This window comes from Apodemus sylvaticus, chromosome 21 (genome assembly GCF_947179515.1).
Source record: "Apodemus sylvaticus chromosome 21, mApoSyl1.1, whole genome shotgun sequence".
Taxonomy (NCBI): domain Eukaryota; kingdom Metazoa; phylum Chordata; class Mammalia; order Rodentia; family Muridae; genus Apodemus; species Apodemus sylvaticus.
Window position 1 is genome coordinate 50,022,840 of NC_067492.1, and position 23,882 is coordinate 50,046,721.

General features: G+C 36.7%; 1 protein-coding gene across 1 annotated transcript in view; it reads left to right on the forward strand.

Annotated features, from left to right (window-relative positions):
• The window catches only part of Smarca5 (SWI/SNF related, matrix associated, actin dependent regulator of chromatin, subfamily a, member 5), a 39,836-nt gene extending 19,132 nt beyond the window's left edge, over positions 1 to 20,704 (forward strand). Inside the window, exons 10-24 of the mRNA XM_052166164.1 lie at positions 919 to 1,028; positions 1,735 to 1,961; positions 3,672 to 3,793; positions 4,520 to 4,672; positions 6,562 to 6,694; positions 8,516 to 8,664; positions 9,606 to 9,725; positions 10,509 to 10,619; positions 10,881 to 10,994; positions 11,281 to 11,403; positions 14,803 to 14,935; positions 15,067 to 15,185; positions 16,434 to 16,646; positions 18,584 to 18,691; positions 19,524 to 20,704. Coding sequence (XP_052022124.1) covers positions 919 to 1,028; positions 1,735 to 1,961; positions 3,672 to 3,793; positions 4,520 to 4,672; positions 6,562 to 6,694; positions 8,516 to 8,664; positions 9,606 to 9,725; positions 10,509 to 10,619; positions 10,881 to 10,994; positions 11,281 to 11,403; positions 14,803 to 14,935; positions 15,067 to 15,185; positions 16,434 to 16,646; positions 18,584 to 18,691; positions 19,524 to 19,589 — 2,001 coding nt within the window. The 3' untranslated portion in view covers positions 19,590 to 20,704. The remainder of the gene's footprint in view (positions 1 to 918; positions 1,029 to 1,734; positions 1,962 to 3,671; positions 3,794 to 4,519; positions 4,673 to 6,561; positions 6,695 to 8,515; positions 8,665 to 9,605; positions 9,726 to 10,508; positions 10,620 to 10,880; positions 10,995 to 11,280; positions 11,404 to 14,802; positions 14,936 to 15,066; positions 15,186 to 16,433; positions 16,647 to 18,583; positions 18,692 to 19,523) is intronic.
• Positions 20,705 to 23,882: the final 3,178 nt, after the last annotated feature.

Consider the following 23,882-nt stretch of genomic DNA (forward strand, 5'->3'; position numbering starts at 1 on the left):
AAAAAAATAATTTTTAGTTTTGTTATACTAAAACTTATATTTTATAAAAAGAACTAGTACTTTTTGAAACCTAGATACCAATCACAAACATTGAATAAAAAAGTTATGAGTGGTAATATATAGAAATAATGTGTTATATAAAACTAAAAATAAGAGGTGAAACTGATCTGTTTAAAAAGAAAGAATATTGCTTACTGTTAGGAAAGAACTGGGAGGGACTCAAGGATTTGTAGTTCTGACTACATGGATATGTTACCTTTTATAAGACTGAACCGAACTGAATTGGGTTTTTTATACTTGCCACATTGAATGCTTTTGTAATGGGTAATTATTTAAAAGCTAGTCATACAGCTCTTAATGTGGGCTGGCCATTTCGTAAGCAGTGTTGAACAGTATGTGTTCAAGTAACTAATTTTTTTTTTTTTTTTTGGATTTGGTTTTTTCAAGACAGGGTTTCTCTGGATAGCCCTGGCTATCCTGGAACTCTCTCTGTAGACCAGGCTGGCCTCGAATTCAGAAATTCGCCTGCCTCTGCCTCCCAGAGTGCTGTGATTACAGGGGTGCGCCACCACTGCTTGGCTTGGGTTTTGTTTTTTTTTTTTGGATTTGGTTTTTTCAGTAACTAATTTTTAAACCAGCATGAATTAGCAATGTTGAAAACAGTTTAAAAACATGACCTTGTTTTTCTCGTATTTAATGAGAATATAGCAAGTATTATATAAAAATCCACATATAGAATAAATGAGATTGTATTGTTACCCTTCAGTAATGCAATAGTAATAAATGGTGTGTTTTGGACAGGAAAATATTAAAAATAGTTGTTATTCAAACATTGTTTCTATGTATTTGGCACATAATTTTAAGATTTTGAAATGTCAGTATTGCAGATAAGGTTATCCTTTTTCTCCCCTTTCTAAGGTTTTGCGTCCATTCCTCCTTCGTCGAATTAAAGCTGATGTTGAAAAGAGTTTGCCTCCAAAGAAAGAAGTAAAAATCTATGTGGGTCTTAGCAAAATGCAAAGAGAATGGTATGTATTCTGAGACGCTTGACAATATTGTTGTTCCCAGATTTTCATTTTGCAGTCTTTTATTTACTGAATTGTGTCTTTAGAATTTCTGTGTACTTGATTAGGCTTAACCTGTTAATGCAGTGCCCACTAAAAGGTAGGTGGCAGGAGGCAAGTGAACATAGCAGACTGGCTTGCAGTGTGCTTTCTGCTGCCCAGGTTTATTTTGGTGGTGGGTCTGCCTTCTGTTTATTTTGGACAAGTGATAAAAACTAGAGGTTTAGTTTCGTTATACTAACATTGAGCCATATATCCTTCTACTTAATTTTGCCCTAAGTTCACTTAAAACAATCATAATTTCTATATTTAAAAAATACAGCATTTTTCTGGCCAGTCATGAAGACATAGTAGACAGAATTAAGATTCCTGAAACAAAACAAAAATATGATGGCTCAGGATGTAGTTCAGGTGTTAGTGTTTATCTAACATGCACAAAATTTTGGATTAATGCATCAGCACCACATAAACTGAGACATACATTTTTCTTTTGCTTTTGTACAAACATGAGAAACTTTTTAAATCTTTGTTGTACCTGTTTATTCTTGGATCATTGGAAGCAAATTTCACAATCAGTTTTCAGATTATTCTTAAGTATTTTGTGGTTGGGGTGGGTGAGGGGATTAGGTCTGCAATGTGTCAGGCATTAAACAATTTTTCTTTTTAATAGGTATACTCGGATATTAATGAAAGATATAGATATATTAAACTCAGCAGGGAAGATGGACAAAATGAGGCTATTGAACATTTTGATGCAGTTGAGGAAATGTTGCAATCATCCATATCTCTTTGATGGAGCTGAACCTGGTCCACCGTACACAACAGATATGCATCTAGTTACCAACAGTGGCAAGATGGTGGTATTAGACAAGCTACTCCCTAAATTAAAAGAACAAGGTATCTATGTTACTGGCATTAAATTGAAAAGTAACGAAAACTTTAAAAATTCTAGTATTAAGAGGATGAAACACAACACTTTGAAATGTCTATTTTAACAGTTTTTAAAGTTGAAGTGTTAGCCATGCGGTGGTGGCGCACGCCTGTAATCCCAGCACTTGGGAGGCAGAGGCAGGCGAATTTCTGAGTTCGAAGCCAGCCTCGTCTACAGAGTGAGTTCCAGGACAGCCAGGGCTATACAGGGAAACCCTGTCTCGAAAAAAACCAAATCCAAAACAACAACAACAACAACAAAAAGTTGAAGTGTTAAATGTTAAAAGAACTAAAAATCTCAGCCAAATCCTCTTCCCCGAAATTTAGGCCTTAATTTTTATAGAAGTTGGTAAACATGCAGAATAGCTACCATTCAATTTCATGTAGCTTTCCTAGAAATTTCATCTTTTTCATAAGATACCAGGAATGCCTTTCCTACATTCACATTTCCCAGATACTTTGTTAAGACAGTGATGTTGAGCTCCTGGTATTTTTCTTTTATGGAGTATAAAATATTAAATATTATTTATATGTACTCAAAACATTTCTATTTACAGTATTCTAATTTTTTTTGTATGAGAATGGCTATGTCTGGATTGTATGTGTATAGGTATAGTTCTCTTAGATGAATTGAAATGAAATACCTCATTAAAGTGGTTTTGTATATTATATAGCTTTTAAAGATAAATACCGGTCTTAAAAGAAACAGATTTCTATAATATCAAGAGTACAGTAAGCTTTCAAATTTCTCTAATGTGTTTCAAGACAGGCCTTCTCTGTGTCATCCTGGCTGTCCTTAAACTCCTTCTAGACTAGGCTGGCCTCTCACTCAGGGATCTACTTGCCTCTGCCTTCCTTTTGTAGAATTAGAGCGTGTGCCACCATTGCCTGACTTATATGATTTTTGAAGGAACAAAGGTACAGACATCATGATCAAGTTATAAGGACACAGTTAATTGGGGCTGGCTTATAGGTTCAGAGGTTCAGTCCATTGTCATCAAGGTGGGAACATGGCAACATCCAGGCAGACATGGTGCTGGAGGAGCTAAGAGTTCTACATCTTCATCTGAAGGCTAAAAGACTGGCTTCCAGGCAGCTAGGAAGAGGGTCATAAAGCCCAGGCCCCCAGTGACACACTTCCTCCAACAAGACCACACTTGCTAAGAGTGCCTGGACCAAGCATATTCAAATCTCCACAGTTGGTTATACCAATAGATGGACCTTGATAATGACAGTCAAAAAGACCTTTGTAGTTGTTAGTGAATTGATACATATTTATGGTCTATTAAGTTAAAATGTGGTTCCCATAATTAGAATACTAGGGATTTAGTGTTAGGGAGTTTAGGGAATCATGTTTAAATTAAAAAATGTGCAGTGGTGGAATATAGCTTTTAAATATAAATGAGCTAACAGGCTAATGATTCACTCTCCTAAAGCAGACCTTAGTATACTATACACATTGATAACTTTTTTTGTTCTATAATGGAAGATAGGTGTAGAATGGCTGGCCTGGGTATTTATTGATGTCACTTTTATCCTTTTAATTACTAATTTTAATTAATAACTAATTTGGAACTTGATGTATAATTTGTTAGTCTTACTTTAGTGTTAAATTTTTTAAATAAAAATTTCTATGTTAGAAATTTCTGATAATGGGTTATTTATACTTATGTTCAGGTTCAAGAGTACTAATCTTTAGTCAGATGACAAGGGTATTAGACATTTTGGAAGATTATTGCATGTGGAGAAATTATGAGTACTGCAGGTTGGATGGACAGACACCCCATGATGAGAGACAAGTAAGTACAAAAGGATGGGGAGTTAAAAAGTCAGATAAAACAATTTATTTTTTATATTCCATTAGCACGTACCAGTTTAATACATGTTTGTATTATATTTGACTTTTTAAAAAAATATGTATTTTTCTTTTAAAATTTATTTTGTGTGATGGTGTTTTGCCTGAGTGTCTGTCTGTACCTTGTATGTTCCTGGTGTCCAAGGAGGCTAGAAGTGGGCTTTGGAACCCGGAGGACTAGAGTAACAGATGGTTGTGATCTGCTCCATGGGTGCTGGGGATCAAACCAGGGTCCTCTGAAAGAGCAGCCAGTGCTCTAAACTACTGAGCCAATCACATCAGATGGGGATTTATATATCTAGGCTAGTCTGAAATTAAGTGTGTAGTTGAATATGATCCTTAATGTTGGGATTGATTATAGGTATGTGTTACAATGACCTAGATAAAGTAACTTTCTAAACTAGTTGTGATGGTATAAACCTATAGTCCCAGCTGCTTGTAACTGCAGGAGGAGCAGATGCTTGAGCCAGCGTGGGCAATATGAAAAATATCCCACCAGTGTTAGATGTGTAGAGTACCTTTAAACCCAGTATTCAGGAGTCAGGAGTCAGGCTACATAGTGAGTTTCAGGCCAGCTAGGGCTACACAGTGAAATTGTCTTAAAAGAAAAAAAATCCATTCTATAACAAATATAACAAAAATTCTAACACTTGTTATTTTATTTCTGTAGGACTCCATCAATGCATACAATGAACCAAATAGCACAAAGTTTGTATTTATGCTAAGCACACGTGCTGGTGGTCTGGGCATCAATCTTGCCACTGCCGATGTAGTAATTTTATATGATTCAGATTGGAATCCTCAAGTTGATCTTCAGGCTATGGTAAGAGATAAGTAAATACTGTGTGAGCTGAATAGATGTCTTAGGCAGGATATATTCATTTTATAAATATCCTGATTTTATGTGCTAGAACTTTTAATTTTAAAAAATTTAGTTATTTAGAAAGTGTCAGCACATTTCTGCCTGGTGTGGTGTATAAGTGGAGGTCAGAGGACAACTCAGGGAAGTTCTCTTTCTATCATCTGGTTTTCAGAAATTGAACTTAGGTCGTCAGGCTTGGGCCGCAAGGTATTCACCCACTTATAACCTCCTCAGCCCACAGCTTGCTTTATTTTTATAGCTATATAATATCTTAATATTTTATTTTGGTCATATATATCTCCCATTGCCCCTGCCTACTCTTCTTAGATTCATCCTAATACATCTCTCCCTTCTCAACTTCTTCCCCCAACTCCCTTTAAAGAATCAATTATTGCAAATATATATATATATATATATATATATACATACATACATATATATATACATATATATATATGTGAATGAGGCCATCTCTTCTACTGGAGCAAGGGCACTTTACCACTGGTTATACCCAAAGAAAAAAGATTCTCCCTTCTCCCAGTAGCAGTTCCCTGCCAATAGCTCCTTGGCTAGGGAAATGGGTCTCAACAGCTGGAATTTTGATGGGCTCGATTTTGTGCAGGTAACCACAACTGCTGTGGGTCGATGCCTGCAGTAGGCATGTTGTATACAGACAATGGCATTCCTCTCCAGTCTCTGGCTCCTAGATTCCTTCTTTAATTTTCTCTCACCTCCTTTGTGTTAGCCCTTGATTGTCGTGGAAGGTTGTAGAAGATTTCAAGTTGAGCACTCACTGTCACTTAATAGAATTTTGTCAAAGTATTTTGAATACTCTGGTAAATGAGCATGTCAGTAAATGAGTGTAGTTGTGCTTTAAGAGAAAAGGGAAATCAGTTTGTGAGCTGATAGTTAACCTGCCACGTGGGGTGCCTAAATTTTGTGCCCATTTTGTGAGTGTCTGGCTAAATGAGGAAGTTGATTTTTAAAGCTGAGAAAATTCAGGATCTACAAACTAATGGGGATTATACAAAATCTGACTTAGAGTATTGGGTGTTTATCTGCACTAGTCGCTTTTTCTTACACTCTTTGTAAGGATGGTTATGGGAAATTGATAAATTATTAGAAATAAGGTGTTTTTCAAAATTATTTTCAAAATTATTTAGTGTACGACTGTTCTGCTGCATGTACACTCACCTGCCAGAACAGGGCATCTAATCCATATGTGGGAATCTTTTAATTCCCAACCTTTTTTTTTTTTTAAAAGCAGCCAGTACTCTTAACCACTGAGCCTTTTGGCCAGCTTCGTAGATAGGGTGTTTTGTTGGAGGAATGTGGCTTGTGAATTTACCAGAAGTTAAACAGAATTAACATTCAAATTAATTTGATTGAGTGTATTTAGCTAATTGAGTAATATTTGAATATGATTTTTATATCATTTGTGAAGGACATTTTTTCATGTTTTTTATTTTCCTAATAAGTGACAAGATTTCATTAATTTGATGTAGAAAAAGATTTTGAAACTAAATTCAAGTGAATGAAATGATTATCAAACTGATATTTTAGTTTTGCTTGTTAGTATCATATTTTTGTTATTTTAATTTTGCTTCTCAGTGCACATGTTTTTTTATTCACTTTTTTTTCTTTTTCTTTTTTTTTTTTCCAAGACAGGGTTTCTCTGTGTAGCCCTGGCTGTCCTGGAACTCACTCTGTAGACCAGGCTGGCCTCGAACTCAGAAATCCGCCTGCCTCTGCCTCCCAAGTGCTGGGATCAAAGGTGTGCGCCACCACCGGCCAGCATTATTTCACTTTTTAACTATTTTCAAAATAACATGATAATTTAATTCTGCTAGGACCGAGCGCATAGAATTGGACAAACGAAGACTGTCCGAGTGTTTCGCTTTATAACTGATAACACTGTGGAAGAAAGAATAGTAGAACGTGCGGAGATGAAACTCAGACTGGATTCGATAGTCATTCAACAAGGTGAGACCTAGAACTTTAGATAATTCCCTAAGCTGGATTGACAGCAGCACGTTTCAGTCTTATGCTCTAGGAGAGGTTTCAAGCACCTGGAGTCCAGCTAACAGCCAAGAAAGGAGGTTTATATTTCAGATATTTTAAACTTTAATTTTGCCATTAAGGTAATGAGTTTTGAGCTTGGGTAAGTTAATTTTAGTATTTACTCCCCAGCAGTTTTCTTCTAACCTCAACTTCGTACTTCACTTAAGTGGAAATAAAGGTAATACATAGTTTTTAAAAATTAATGGGATAATATATATGATGTTCAGCATAGCATATATTAAATTGAGCTGTAGTGATTTATAAGCACTGAGGATACTGAAAAAAAAAAGTATGTTAACTTTTTTCTTGTCTGGAACTATTTTCTAAGTGACGTCATATGCTAGGCATTGTTATTAGCTTTGAGACTAAGTGGGCCAAAGTGTTATTTTCAAGGAACTTTATAATTTAGTAGGAGGGAGACTCTTAAACTGTAGCCATAGAACTTTATTTGGCAGAATTGAAGGAAACTTCAAGTTCTTGTACCAGATCAGCTTTTAGGCAGACATTTTTGCTTATATTTGTGAAAACACAAATTAAGATTGGCTTAATTCCTACCAGTTGATCAAACTTAATTTTCAAAAGCTTTTGAGTTTATCATATATAGATATTTTCTTTTGTTATTTTAAAAAATAAATCAATTAATCAGTTAATGCAGTGTTCTTATTGTGTAGCCCTAACTGGTTTAGAATTTGCTAAGTGGACTGGGTTGGCCTTCAATCATATACTGCCTCTGCTTTTCCTTATTGGGATTAAAAGCACCCGTTTTTATAAATCTAAACATAAAAAAACTTTTGTGTTTTAGTTTTCTCAGAAAAAGCTGACTGGGAAAGTTGATCAATAACATCCTTCCAATATGAAATTCCTTATGTTTATAAGGTTTAAATATGTTAAAATTTGTGAGATTTTTCTCTCAACTTTGATTTTCTTTTCTTTTTTTGTTTTTGTTTGCTTTTGAGACAGGATCTCACTATATAGCTGTAGCTGTCCTGTAATTCACTACATAGCTCAGGCTGGCCTTGAGCTTACAGATAAATCCTGCTTCTGTCTCTTGAGTTCTGGGTGCCACTTCGCTCAGCAACTTGATTTCCAAATACCTCAAATACTATATTCTTCAAAAACATTTTATTGAGCCAATATACAGTAGGTAATATATAATATGTAAGCTTTAGGAATATTTAAAAATGTACACAGCTGAAAATGTAGCATTAAATTTAGCACAACAGAGAGTTTGATCATTTGTAAATTAACAGTAAACAGAAATGGGTAAAATTTACAGTAAAATGAAGTCTAATTAATACAATGTTTTAAAAGCACGCTGCCTCCTTTCCTCTCAGCTAGCTTTGCCAAGCTGCCAACAACCACCTGTCTTCTCTCTTTTCCCTCCTGCCCACCTTAACTCCGCAGATGGAAAACACCAGACAGTTTTATTATTTTAAAACTAGCCAGATAGCAGGATTGCTGGGCTCTCATCAGCTAACCTACTTCTCCCAACTGCCTGTGGTAGAGGCCGCTGGTTCCCTTATGTCACTGTTGTGTTCCCCTCTTTCCAAAGCCTGGCTGAAAGATCTCCTTCCCTGTGTCCCTTCTCTTCCTCTTGGGACAGGGAAATCTCACCATTTTTCCTTTCCCCCAACAATTGGCTTCTGCCTTCTTTATTGACAAAATCAAGAACCAATTAGAGAATCAGATTTAGTATCCACTCTTCCCCCTACAATAAAATATAACACAGTCTTTTTTTTTCAGGGAGGCTTGTAGATCAGAACCTAAACAAAATTGGGAAAGATGAAATGCTTCAAATGATTCGACACGGAGCCACACATGTGTTTGCTTCAAAGGAAAGTGAGATCACTGATGAGGATATTGATGGTATTTTGGAAAGAGGTGCAAAGAAGGTGAGATGCATAGTAAATGATAGTGTTTTGTAACAGATGATGAAGAAACTGACAACCTGACTGTTCTCCATAAACATGTATGATTGTATGGTCAAAGAGGTTTTTTATTGTAGCTATGAGAGACAGAACAGCTCGCGGCATCTGGAGGAGTCCAGAGCAGAGAAAGAAGTAGCCTGCACGTGATCAGTAGAGCATGCAGGCCAGGCTGCTGGGGTCAGCAGAGGGCAGAGAAGCATAATGAAAGCCGCAGGAATAAAAGGGAGAATAGTGAAACTAGCCAGCTATAGAGGGAAGCCCAAGAGCTAGATGGGGTTCAGGTATGGAAGAAGAGGACTGACTAGGGTGCTAGCGTAGCAGCATGGACTTTGAAATGCATAACAGGCACTCGGGTGTTTGGGGAGCCAGTGGTCGAGAGGCTGCCAGAGGTAAGGGAAATGACTTCCTGTGGGGGACAACTGGCTTGACAGGTTTCTGAGGAATACTGGCTGGACTATTAGGAGGAAACCAAGAAGCCTCCTAATAGTTCAGGTTGATGTAGTTTCTAGATATTTGAGGAATTAGAATTTCCTTTGGACCTGACAGTTTAGACTAAAGCTATTTGAGAAAATACTTCCTCTGAATCACCAACTTCTCTTTTCTATAAAAGACAAGTGTTTGTATACCATAAAGCAGTCTTTTTGTTGTTGTTGTTAAATTTATTTTTTGTGTATGGATGCTTGTCTGTGTATCATGAGTGTGCCTGTTGCCCAGTGAGTCCAGAAGAGGGCACTAGATCCTTTGGACTGGCATTAAATACAGTTGTGAACTGCCTTCTGTATTGAACCAGGTTGTCTGGAAGAGCAACAAGTGTTCTTAACTCTAGAGCCAGCTTTCTAGTTTTGTTTTGACTACAGGTCTTAAGATTATTTTGCTCTCAATTTAAGATTATTTTTTCTATGTAGACTGCAGAAATGAATGAAAAGCTCTCCAAGATGGGTGAAAGCTCACTTAGAAACTTTACGATGGATACAGAGTCCAGTGTTTATAACTTTGAAGGAGAAGACTATAGAGAAAAACAAAAGGTATTTATTTCAGAATGAAGTTTTACTGAAAACTTGGAATCTTGTGTTAATTGTTTGTTCACATCTTAGGCTTTTCATAGTTTAGTGTTGTAGTTTGTAATCTCTGATTTATTTGTTCCTTTGCTTATTTACTTATGAGATGGGAGTGGTCTTAATACGTTCCTGGGTAGCCTTCCTCGATTTATATCTGAGACTGGCTTCAACTCTCAGTCTTTTGTCTTTAGGTCCAACCTTAGTGTTGCTATTACAGATGTGTGCCACTAAGCTAATTTTGGAATATTTTTAATTTATACAATAAAGTTCATTGTATACTATTACTGAAAGTATTCTTGTATAGTGTGAGTATCATTTGGAATATTTGAAAGTAAACTACTTGTCAGTAAAAAGGCCACAGGCTATTTTTCTTAGAGCTTGAATTAATTGGTAATTAAAATGATTTAGTTTTAGTAGATGTATTTGCTACTGTAGAGAGAAATTGTCAAATGCGGTATAGAAGAGATAATTTGTCATTTTACTTATCATTTAGACAAATATTGAACATAGTTTTTTTAACAAAATTATGTCTAATTTTTCTACTTATTTGGATTGTAGCATATATTGTATAGTATTTTATAAATTCTGTTTTGTGTGTTAATTATATGGTACTAAAAATACCATAGTCTTTACCTTTGTAGAATTTTTAGTTTAATAGTTTATCATTATATTTTTATTTATAAGTCACTGTAGATAACTTATTGCTGCATATAGTGAAATTAGTGATTGGAATTTTTTCCCACATCCTAGATTGCATTCACAGAGTGGATTGAACCACCAAAAAGAGAAAGAAAAGCCAACTATGCTGTTGATGCATATTTCAGGGAAGCTCTCCGTGTTAGTGAACCTAAAGCACCCAAGGTAAGATGACAGCATGGGAATATTTAAATATGTTGTAGGTGAAATTGTGATTTCTTAAATTTTTACAACAAAGTAAAACTAAGAATTATGTTTTGTGCTATTTTTGATTTGTTTTAAATTTTGATTAATGCTAGTTCATTTTAAAGGTGAATTCTCTTTCTTGGAGAGTTGGCTGTTAGGTTTAGGAAATGACTTAATATAATGGTGAGTTTTGTGTATTTTTGTTTTTTAATGGACAATACTGTTTTTATTTTTCTTTAGGCACCTCGACCTCCAAAACAACCAAATGTTCAGGATTTCCAGTTCTTTCCTCCACGTTTATTTGAATTACTGGAAAAAGAAATTCTGTATTACAGGAAAACTATTGGGTACAAGGTGATTGAAATTCTTCTCTTTGCATTTCCTTCTCAAACCACAAGAACAAAGCTACTACTTAATTGACTTTTAACTAATTTGAACCTAGTAGGAAATACACTCTAGTATATGAATTTTTTCATTAAAGAAAAAATTTCATGAGTAATACTTTTTAAAGATGTATACATTAGAAATTAAGTAATATGCTTGATCTCATGGGTATATTAAAACTATAATGGCAATTTGTTAAGAATTTATTAAGCCCCTTAAAATTTACCAATTGATGGTATTGAAAAACATTTGTTAGGTACCTCGGAGTCCTGATCTTCCTAATGCAGCACAGGCACAGAAAGAAGAACAGCTAAAAATTGATGAAGCAGAGCCCCTTAATGACGAGGAGTTAGAGGAAAAAGAGAAGCTTCTGACACAGGTATATAACCTTTGGTTAACACAAAATTTATTTTGTAAAAGTACTGTTTTAGGTTTGTTGCATTATACATAAGTGCACATTTCTCCTTTCAAAGAGAGCAGTTGGGCTGACAGTGTAACCTGGTACTGAGATGCTTTTCAGCATATGCAGTATTCTAGGTCCAGTCTCCAGCTATGGAGAAGTAAGGGGCAGGATAATTAAATATGGGGAAGCTTGGACACACGCTGCTGGATTTGATTGTCGTGCCTAGTTGATGTTGTAGGTGTATGTACTGGGTCTTCCTTAGAACTCATTTTCAGTACCTAGCTTTCTGTGTCTCTTCCAAGTTACTCTAAATTAAATTTCTACTTGGTACTTAATTCAAAATGTAAACAGTTTTAGTATTCATTGTACTAGGTACCATGTTACATTAAAAAATACTTTGACACTAAAACTATACATTGTATGTTGAGCACATTTGGGCCCCATACACTCCATCCTCGTGTTCCTCCTCTTACTGGTCTCCTTGTTCGTCTATTGTCTTGTACTACTATTTTCTTTCGTGTGTGTGTGTGTGTGTGTGTGTGTGTGTGTGTGTGTGTGTGTGTATGTATGTATGTATGTGTGTGTGTGTGTGTGGAGAGAGAGAGAAAGAGAGACATAATTGTAAGTGTCAGCATGTGTGTTCTTTTGAAGCTTGGAATACCCAAGAAACAATTCATGTATCAAATGATGCCCAAGAAGAAGGAAGGAGTGGCCCCTGGTCCTGGGAAGGCTCAATGCTGCAGTGTAGGGGAATGCCAGGACAGGAAAGCAAAAAGGGGTGGATTGGGGAACAGGGGGAGGGAAGAGGGCTTATGGGACTTATGGAAGAGGGCTTGGGGAGGGGGGATCCAGGAAAGGGAAGATCATTTGAAATGTAATTAAAGAATATATCAAATAAGGGAAAAAAAAGTGTCAGCATGGAATTTAGATGCAACAAATAAGAGAAAACAGACAGTGTTTGTCTTAGGCTGGCTTCATTCACTTTGTAAAATTATCTCCAGTCGCTTCCATTTTCCTTTAAACAATGTTACTATTTTTTATGGCTTAAAAAAGTTTCCACACACTGCTTGTACTATATTTTCTTTGTTCCTCAGTTGTTGGACAACTGGGTTGGTCCTATAACTTAGCTCTTGAGAATGATTGCTGAATGCACATTGATGTGCAGGTGTCTCAGATATATTGACTTGGAGTCTTTGGGGTAAATGAACTGTCATGGTAGGCTGGAGAGATGGCTGAGAGGTTAGGACACTTGTTGCTCAAGATTAGGGTTTCTTTCACTGCCCCTACATGGCAGCTTGCAAAATGTCACTAGTTCAGGATACACATGATATAGACATGTATTCATATAGGACAATTATACACATAAAATTAAACAAAAAGCTGCCATAGTGACTTCTATAATAGTTTGACTAGTTTAAGTTCCCACTAGAAGCATATAATGGATCCTTTTTGTTCACATTGTTGGCAATATTTAATATTTTCTTCATGACTGCCATTAAAAAATAAAATTGCAATGCCATTTTAATTTGTATTTTTCTGATGGATAGTGAAGTTGTATAGTTTATAAAAATGTTCACTAGCCATTTTATTTATGTTAATTACTCATTTATATTTCATTTTATGTAAGCTGCTTTTGTATTTCCTTAGCCCAATCCTTATAGAGTTCTTTAAGTTCAGTTTTATTTGGTGGAGTTCTTTGTAGATATTAACCCTCTCTCTGACAGATGAATTCTGCTTAGTATTTTTAAAGCATTGTTTGGGGAGCCTTTGAAAATCTGGTCTCTTTCTAAAAAATTAAACATATTTGACAGTTTCATACACACGCACACACACATACCACATACACACTGCACTCTGACAACTCTTGTTCCTCAACATCTCTCTCTCTGTTCTTCCAACCACTGTAAGACTCCCACCCCAGTCCATTTCTGTGACCCACTGAGTTTTAGATTTGTCTATGTGAGAATGGGTGTGGAACTATCCACTAGATAGAGCATGGTGGTCTCATCAGTGACTCCAAAATTAAACATTTGCTCCCCTTTTCTTAGTATCCATCAGTATCCAGTAGTTCCACCATTGGTAGGTAGGGCTGGCCCTATGAGTCTCTGCTCCATCCATAATTGAATACATACCGTAACTGCTGTTAGTTTGTGATTATAGTAGCTGCTGTACCCAGAAGGGAAGCATGTCACAACTAGCTCCCCTTCTTGTCTGGCTTGTATATCCTTTCTGTCTCTTTTTTGATATTCCCTGCTCTCTCTCTCTCTCTCTCTCTCTCTCTCTCTCTCTCTCTCTGTTTGTGTGTGTGTGTTGTCTGGCTTGTATATATATCCTTTCTGTCTTTTTTTTTAATATTCCCTGCTGTGTGTGGGTGTGTGTTGTCTGGCTTGTATATCCTTTCTGTCTTCTCTGATATTCCCTGCTCGGGGTGGGGTGGGGTGTGTGTATGAGTGTGTGTGTGTGTGTGGTGTCTGGCTTGTATATGGCCAGTCAGCAGTAAGCATCTTGTTAAATTCCAGCTTGAGTCCTCTATCCTGAAACCAAATTGTATGCTCTCTCCAGCAGGGGGTCTTACATCTAGTTCTGGTGGGCAACCAGGAATACCGGCAGTAGCTTGTATGGTTTTAGGGTTCCTGGAGCCTTCCTAAACAACTTATAAGAAGGTGGTGCACATCTGGTAATGGGAGTTTTGTTTGGTCCTCACGGTTTCTGGGATCAGCATAATCAACTCATGTCGGATGCCTTGTTCAGATGCTGTTTAAAAAAATGCAGTTATATTCTCTTGTGTTCATGTGTGTGGCTACTTGTGGGCATTATCGATACTTTTTAACCCTGTAGATTCTGGGGCTTGAACTCAAGTTATTAGGCTTGACTGCAGGTACATGTTGTACCATATCACTGGCTCTTTTAAAATTCATTTTTCTAGGATGTAGGTAGCGTATAAAGTAGTAGGTTTTGATATGACTTCTTTAGTTTTGGCTAGCCCTGTTACCTTCCATTTTCTCCTTTCTTCTTCCCTCTTTCCATTTGATCTTTACTGCCCCAGTGTTTCTTCTCACTTACCCTTCTCATGTGTTCTGTCCTTTAAACTTTGTTTTTTGTGTATTTATTTTTCTATTTGCTCAGTTTTCTGTTACTTTTACTTCCCAACTACTAATAGTATTTCAGAGCTGTTTGAGCATTCCTGCTATCTTCCATTTAGAGTTTGTTGTTCAGGTTTCTAAGAAATACATGATGTACTGGTAAAAGTGTGTACATGAAAACTTAACCAAACTTCTAGTTAGGGTAAAGTAGGAGGTTTTTCTTCCTATAACATGAAATGTATTTGAAAAGTCCTATGTGCTGTGATTAAATATTTTGCTTATTGCTGTTTAGGGGTTTACTAATTGGAATAAGAGAGATTTTAACCAGTTTATCAAGGCTAATGAGAAATGGGGTCGCGATGATATTGAAAATATAGCCAGAGAAGTAGAAGGAAAAACTCCGGAAGAAGTTATTGAATACTCAGGTAATACCTTTCCTGTGTTAATATAAGAATGTTGTCACTATTTGAGAGTTGAATAGAAGGTATTTGGAAGCTTCCTGTTTTCCTTTTCATAGTTTTTCATTTCTCCCATTTATTCATTTATACTCTTACAGCTGTGTTCTGGGAAAGATGCAATGAGCTCCAGGACATAGAGAAGATTATGGCTCAGATTGAAAGGGGAGAGGCAAGAATTCAAAGAAGAATAAGTATCAAGAAAGCACTAGATACAAAGGTACTTTGTATATTAAATACAGTGACTGGCATAACTCCATACTGTGACATGGGATAACTACATTAAAGGAAAAGAAATTACCTTTAAAATCTAAAATTTCTTTAAAAAATTTATTAACTTTTATAAACATTGTTTCCCTGAATATTAAATTTATAACCTGGTTTAAAGAAGACTCGACTTCTCAAGTATTAGAAAGCGTAGACCTCGTTTCTTGTAGTCACAACAATAGTGAAAGACTAAAAGTACTACAGGACAAACAGGTGAAAATCTTGATAGAAAATATTGATTTGAAATGGTGTTACTGACCGTGGGTCTGCTTAGGGATATCCAGGGTCCTCTGGTCCAGGAAGGCACAGGTCCGGCTGAGATGACAGAACAAACCACGCACACACAGAGGCGGTTTGAACTGAATGTATTTTGGAGCCATAAGGCAAGGATTTTTATACAGGAAGAGTTGGTATTACCATTTCAAAAGATGTAGCCAGTGGGGCAGGCACAATTGTCATAGCCATTTGGTACAAGGAAATGCGACATCAGGAACAAAGTTTCTCAAGAAACAGATACAGAGGATCAATTTACAGATGCCATCAAACTTCCTGATTAGAATACAGAGTCACCCATAGTTTACAGTAAACCTTCAAAGAGTTTGAAGTTTCTTATACCACCTGGGTCTTAACAAGTTCTTGTGAGAAATCCTTACCTAACATTTAGCCTTCTATCTTGTGAAACAAAACTTCCTGAGTAAGTCAATGCTTTCAGTACCGGAGTGCCCAAGCCATCCTCATACACATACACACAGCCATAAAAACCTGCATGTAGTTGGAAGGTAGTAATTATGTAAACAACTATGAGGCAAGGCACTGAAATTCTAAAACGGGGTTGGCGGTCAGTGAGTCGACTTCAAAGACCGAATTATCAGCCAGGCCTTAGGAATCCCGGTGAAGAGAGAAAAAGGAGGAAGTCAAGGCAAACTGCTATTTGGGAACTAAGGGCTCATCTTAAATAGCCAGAAAGTAAGAGAGTACAGTAAATTGCCAGGTGAGATTATCAGCTTCCACAGCTTCCAGAGAGTTCCGTTCTTCCCAGGAGGCATTTCTTTTCCGCCTCTGTCTGTAAAATATCATTTTTACAGACATCACTGGGCCACCGCGGCAAAATGAAACATTTATGGTTAATTATAGAAAGGCTAAAGTAAGTTGGAATAGGACTTGTATTTTATATAATATGTGTAAATCATAACTTTTATAGATTGGACGGTACAAAGCACCCTTTCATCAGCTAAGAATATCATATGGTACTAACAAAGGAAAGAACTATACTGAAGAGGAGGATCGCTTTCTCATTTGTATGCTGCACAAGCTTGGCTTTGACAAGGAAAATGTGTATGACGAGCTAAGACAGTGCATCCGAAACTCCCCTCAGTTCAGATTTGATTGGTTTCTCAAGTCCAGAACTGCCATGGTGAGTGTCCAAAGTTTGTGTAATGCAGCAGAGTTCAGAATAAGTACATCCAGTTATTTGTTACCTTGTAAAAACATCCTTGAGGAAGACTTTTCTTTAGTTTGAGAAATTAAGTAATTTCCTCTTATTCACAGCCACAGTTTGAAAACTTTAGAGGTGATTTGAAAAGCTTGTCTTTCCTTTAATGTTTGTTTTAACATGGCTTTATATAGTAAGACTAGTTAGGTTCTAAGTGAGGAGAAATGTTCACCTGAACATGATGACTTTTGAATTTGCAAGCAGACAGTCCTGTAGAGGAAAATGTTCTTCAGGCATCTGTCAATCAGGATGCTGAATCTGAGTTCTTTTAAAATGGCTGATTGGTGTAGAACAATACTTTTATACTGATTTAAGACTGGGTTTTATTTGTAGTCTTAATGTCTAGCTGTTTCTAACAAGAGATGTGCATTTCTTTTTTTTTTTCTTCGATATATTCTTTATTTACATTTCAAATGATTTCCCCTTTTCTGGCCCCCACTCCCCAAAAGTCCCATAAGCCCTCTTCCCTCCTCCTGTTCTCCCATCCACCCCTTCCCACTTCTATGTTCTGGTATTCCCCTACACTGCACTGAGTCTTTCCAGAACCAGGGGAGATGTGCATTTCTAACATCCTCAAAGAAGAATTCAAGAAAGCTTACCTTTAGATTGTGTCTTGCTTTCTGTATTTTAGAACCTTTAACAAAAGTTGAGTAGCCTTAAGTTTGAAGCATAACAGCAGGGCTGGAGAGATGGCTCTGCGGTTAAGAGCACCGACCGCTCTTCCAGAGGTCCTGAGTTCAATTCCCAGCAACCGCATGGTAGCTCACAATCATCTGTAATGGGATCTTCTGCTGTGTCTGAAGACAGTGACAGTGCGCTCACATATATAAAATAAATCTTAAAAAAGAAAAAAAGAGAGAAAAAAGAAACATAACAGCTGTAAGAAAGTGTATGCATTTGAAGTATAGCCATGGATAATGAGTGACATTTTTCACATTTGATCACTGAAAAATACTTTTTATTTTTCAGTAGATATTAGGGCTGCTGTTTTATGCCATTGTTAGATAATGTAATTAGCATGTGGAACTACCCTGAAGATACTATATTATATAAGTATATAGTTAGCTGAAAGAATGAGTTCTTATATAAATGTGTCCAGGGTGTTGGCTTTCCTGCTTGGATGGGAGGGGTGACTGCCAGCAGGTTCTGTGGCTGTGTGCGAAACTGCTGTAAATACAATGATGGTGCTTTTAACAAAAGATTATTTTTATCTCTTTTTTTTTTGTTTGTTTGTTTTGGTTTGGTTTGGTTTTTTTGACACAGGGTTTCTCTTTATAGCCCTGACTGTCCTGGAACTCACTCTGTGGACCAGGCTGGCCTCGAACTCAGAAATCCACCTGCCTCTGCCTCCCAAGTGCTGGGATTACAGGCGTGTGCCACCACCGCCCGGCTTATTTTTATCTCTTAAGTTCTAGTTGGTTTTGGTTTTGAATTATGTATGTTAACCTTTAAATATAAGGAGTGCAGAGTTTCTAGGCATAGTGATCACATGTGTGAGATGGTCATTTTCGTTGCCTTAGTACTGACATGATAATGAAGAAACAGTTTGTGAAGAGTACACATGGAACTTTACGTTTGCTTGCTACGTTTGCTTGCTTGTCGGCACATTACCTGAGCCACACCCCAGCTGTGCTAGTACAGCTGTAAAGAATGAAATGAAAACATTAAAGCCTCAGGTTTTTATATTCTCATAGTGTGCTCTGTGAAAAAAATTAACTTCCTCTTGATTTTTCTTTTAAATCTACTACAAATATTTAAGTGATTTTTGTATTTGTTAAGATATATCTTTATTCAGATTATGAAATCCTGCCAACATGAAGTTGGAAAAAATAAGTTTATCATGTATATTTATGATGCAGGAGCTCCAGAGGAGGTGTAATACCTTAATTACTTTGATTGAAAGAGAAAATATGGAACTAGAAGAAAAAGAGAAGGCAGAGAAAAAGAAAAGAGGACCAAAACCTTCCGTGAGTATAGATTATATGATTCATACAGTTTTGGGTGTTTGTGCACACTGTGTGTGTATGTGGTATGTGTATGGCGTGTGTGCGTGCGCATGTGCGCACACTCTACATATATGTGTGTGTGGTAGTACTGTTTGGGGAAGAGGTTAACAGTCAGGTGCTACTTTTAATTTTTTGAAAAAGGAATCACATTAAGTTTGCAGTCTGCCATTTTGGCTAGATTGGCTGTTCTAAGCGCTCCTTCTTTTCCTCACCCATTTTCCCTCCTTGATGGGGTTGTGGAGCTTTATTGGATTTGGGATCAGAACTCAGGTTCTGCTTTCATGAGAAGCAAAACCCCACCACAACCGACTTCTAAAGTATTTGAACATTGGTCTTTTTTCTTTGTAAATAATACATTTGAGTCATCTTAAAATATAGATCGGATTTGATATACTAAATATAGAAAAGCATGTTACTCTGAAAAGCTGAAAGTCTTCTGATTGTCAAGAGTGCACACTTGTTCTGGAGGATTCTTAAAAGTTTAGGAGCCTTTTAAAGAATATTAGAATATTTAAGCATAGTTGCTTTACAAGTACTATGGTAGTCTTTTAAGCTTTGATTTACTTTCTTAGTAATGTGTTAGCAGTTTGAATGTAAATATTTCAGGAGGAAGTAGGTATCTTGTCATTTAACAGCAGTAAATTAGTGATTTTGAGAGATTTGTTATGTGCCCTTAACAGTCTCACTCTGTCACATGTTAGTTACTACTAACATGCTGCATCATGTGTGGAATATTTTAATTATTTGTATCATTTTTGACTTGTCACGAGAACTAATTGTTGTTTCTTTTTAGACACAGAAGCGTAAAATGGACAGTGCCCCTGATGGCCGCGGAAGAAAAAAGAAGCTGAAACTATGAATGCATTTTTGTCTTATAATCACTAACTAGTAGTTCTTTAATTTACGGGTCTTCATAAGATGTGTGTACAGTGCTCAACTGTTATGTCATTCAGACATCAGGTCCATCTGCTTACTGAGCTAGAAACATAGTATGTAGTTTCACTTTTTTTAAATGCAACAGCTGTGCTGAAATTTTTTTTATCATTAACAATTGAAGTAATAAAACAGGCTTCATTTATTAATAAATGTTTCATTTGATTTATTTTTCTAATAGTTTCGTTTGTGAGAATTGTGGCTTTTTATCAGCTACATTGATACTTGTATGGCTTAAAAACAAGCAAACAAGTAAAAAAAATTGCAGATAACATTTATGTGTTCCCTCTACTTGGTTGTGTAATTAATTACTTCACATTCTTTGCCTTTGCTGAAATTTTTTTTGTAGTACTATTGAGTCTCATCTGGAAAGATTGTAAATTGCATTCTTGCTTATTATAGAATGGGGAAAGACAAGACAAGTATTAATAATTTTCTATGCATATATCTGTCACCCTTTTCTGTCCCATGGTTCTGATGTGGATGTGTCCTGTTTTGTTGGATGAATGGCCTTTTTTAGTTGTATAGCCAAAGACATTTAGTATTTTCTGGTTCTTTAAGGTGATGTATTATTTTGTAAAAGGAATTTTTTTAAGTATTTGGAAAATATTTTGACAAATGGCCAGCAGCAGCCACAAGATAATGTCAGAAGTAAGGTGATTTTTTTTTTTTAATTTGAATGACCCAACCAAAATGAGGTTTGAATTTGTCATACTGTTATAATAATAATAGAATGTACCCTCTCAGTTTATAGTATTTTTGAGTTTTTAGAGTAAATAAAAATTTTATTTTATTATATTTTAAAAATAACTTCTAAGTCTTAGTAGCAAGATGGAGTATAATTCCAGTTTTTATTTTCTATGGAATAGACTGGTAAACTGGAGACCCTGAAGCAGGAATACCCAGAGGCCTTTATGTGCTACACATCATTTGTATAAAGTTTTCTATGTGCAAATTGGGTACATAAGCAGTTCTCCATTTTTCTAAGGGAATGCAATAAATGTAGCATCGTGAATAAATATAACTTTTATAATCCTTAAAGTGGTCTTTTCTTTCCATTTCTTTAATTTTTTTCCTCATTTATTTAACTTCAACTTTTCCCCATAAGAGATAATTATTTTTCTTAGATCTCTTTCTATGCATCTTAACTTTTGTGTGTGCATGAGTCACTGATGAAAAGACTGATGTCTGTACTGTGACAGTCTGACTTTTCTTAAATGTAGGATTGGTGGTGTAAGTGTCATGCAAATAGTCTTGGGAAATTGTAGGGTACTTTGAATTTTCATGCTCAGAGTTACTTAATATTGAACATCAGATGTGGAAGAAATAATTGAAAACATTTTCAGATGGAAGAAAACTGTATAAACAAGGTCATGGAATTGAGGTTTGGGAGGTGCTGTGCAGTGGCATGATGTATTTGTTGAGACCTAGAGATTTAAAAATAGAAGTATAAAGGAAAATGTAAGTGAAAAAATCTAGCGTTATGATGTAGCCAGTCCTGGAGCTCTGTTCTAGGGCCTGTTTGGCAAACATTCCTTGCTCTTCTAGGAGGAAGGAAAGAGTGCTCTGACCCGGAACTACTCCTGTCTTAAAGGGAGGACTGTTGATGAAGATGAATTGGAAGCCACACCAGACTGCTACAATGGTGGCATTGCACCAAGCTGTTCAGAAGTGATGTATATAGTAGAACTGGAGAAGCAACAATGCTTCAAAGTAGTTTGCTAAAGGAAATGGAAACTTTAGTGGCTGTGTAGCAGCAGACATCGTTATTAGTATAATAAGACCCCAACCCCATTATGCTGTACCCCTGAGCTATAATATTTTCCAGGTAGCCAGCCAGTGTTTCCAGGCTGGTCTTGAACAAGTGATCCTTCTGTTTCAGCACTCTAGCTGTGATCCCAGGTGCAAGCCAGTGCATACAACACCTAGATTGAGAAAAAGAAAATTGTATTTTTCAGAAAGAATACTTCATTACTAATTTTTCCTAGGTAATTTTTCCTACAGGCTGGCCGGTAGTTCTCCTTCCAGGGGCTGAGATTACAGGCATGCTCCAGTACACCCAGCCAGTTAAGTTACTGAATGTTAGCATTGAACTTGAGAGTCCCAACTACATTAGAGCTGTGTTTCTTCAGGATGTGGCTCCAGTGGTGTCAGCAATGGCTGTACATGAGAAGGAGAATCACTAATATGGTTGACATGCACAGGCCTCGTGTCAGACTCACACTCCTAGAAGTAATCATAGCTTGTCACCTAGAAGTTCATGGGCTACTACATACAGGCATGTTAAGTTTGAGATGCCATCATTTAGAAGGTCATAGAACCATTGGTTAGTGTTTTCCATTTAAATGAAACAAATGTAGCAACTTTAAACAATTGATTTTCCTGCTCTCATTTTTTTTGTCTAATTTTATTTTTTTAAACTTTTTTAATTCGATATATTCTTTATTTACATTTCAAATGATTTCCCCTTTTCTGGCTCCTCACTCCCTGAAAGTCCCATAAGCCCTCTTTCCTTCCCCTGTTCCCCCATCTACTCCTTCCCACTTCCCTGTTCTGGTATTCCCCTATACTGCTGCACTGAGTCTTTCCAGAACCAGGGGCCACTCCTCCGTTCTTGGACATCACTTAATATGTGGATTATGTCTTGGGTATTCAAAGTTTCTAGGCTAATATCCACTTATTAGTGAGTGCATACCATGATTAATCTTTTGAGACTTGGTTACTTTACTTAGTATGATGCTCTCCAGCTCCATCCATTTGTCTAAGAATTTCATGAATTCATTGTTTCTAATAGCTGAATAGTACTCCATTGTGTAAATTTACCACATTTTTTGTATCTATTCCTCCGCTGAGGGACACCTGGGTTCTTTCCAGCTTCTGGCTATTATAAATAAGGCTACTATGAACATAGTGGAACATGTGTCCTTATTGCATGCCGGGGAATCCTCTGGGTATATGCCCAGGAGTGGTATCCTGCGCTTAGATTTATCAGCCTATCAAATGTATCTGACAATAAAGGAAGGATGTTGAACTTTTGGGTAAGTCTGAATAATTAAATGACTGATGATAAGCTGGATAGGTTTTAGCTATCAACTTGACATAACCTAGAATAACCTGGGAAGAGAGTCTTAAATTACATTTGTTTGTGTGTGTGTGTGTGTGTAAGCAGATGTGGAAGAAGTAAGAGGATAACTTTTTGGAATCAGCACTTCCTTGTACCATATGGGTCTTGAGGATGGAACTCAAGATTGCCAGGCTTTGACCTGGGGATACAGTCTTAGGAATTCTCTAAATGAGGTTGGCCTGTGGGCATGTTATTAAGGAGGTTGGGGGATTGTTATTGTTAATGGATGTGGGAAAATCAGCTCATTGTTAATGGCAACTGCTAGGTTGGGTCCAAACTGATGGTGGCATACTCCTTTACTCCCAGCACTTGGGAGGCAGAGGCAGGTGGATTTCTGAGTTTGAGGCCAGCCTGGTTTACAGAGTGAGTTCCAGGACAGCCAGGGCTATACAGAGAAACCCTGTCTCGGAAAAAAACAAAAAGAAAAAAAAAAATCTAGGAATCAGACAGCAAGGATGTGTGTATTTTCTCTGTTATTGGTATGGATGTGATATAAGCTGTTTGAAGGTCCTACCTTGATTTACTCACAATGATGGGCTGCAACCTGGAATTTTAAGCTAAAATAAATCATTTTCTCCTCTAGCTTTTGGTCGAAGTGTTTAATGTTGCATGTAGAGGAGAGTTTGCTGTTAATGCTGAGGGTTGTAAACACATTCACAAACCACTTAATTGCACCTGTGAAGTAAGTGCTAGAAAGCAATAGAGCAGATAATCTCATAGGCAGTATTATTTATAGCATCTCCATAAGACAAGTGTTTCAACACCTCATTCACTTGAGGTGAATTCCTCAATTTAAGAGTAAGAGGCACAAAGGACTTTCTGAGTGGACGGAATTCAATCTGTGGCTTTTTCTATTTTTCCTATTGTGGCACATATTCTAAGCATGAAATTCATGATGGACAGAGTCAGCCTAGCTGGAGCCTGGCATATCCAACAGTTATGTTCACAGGTGATTTTTTTTTCAGTACACTTGCACTGACATATAGAAAGTTAAATCAGTGTGTGTCTGAAGATAGGTACAGTGAACTCAAAGAAATAAAGTCTTTAAGAAATGTTTTGTTTGTGGGTAGGAGAGATGGCTCAGCAGATAACATT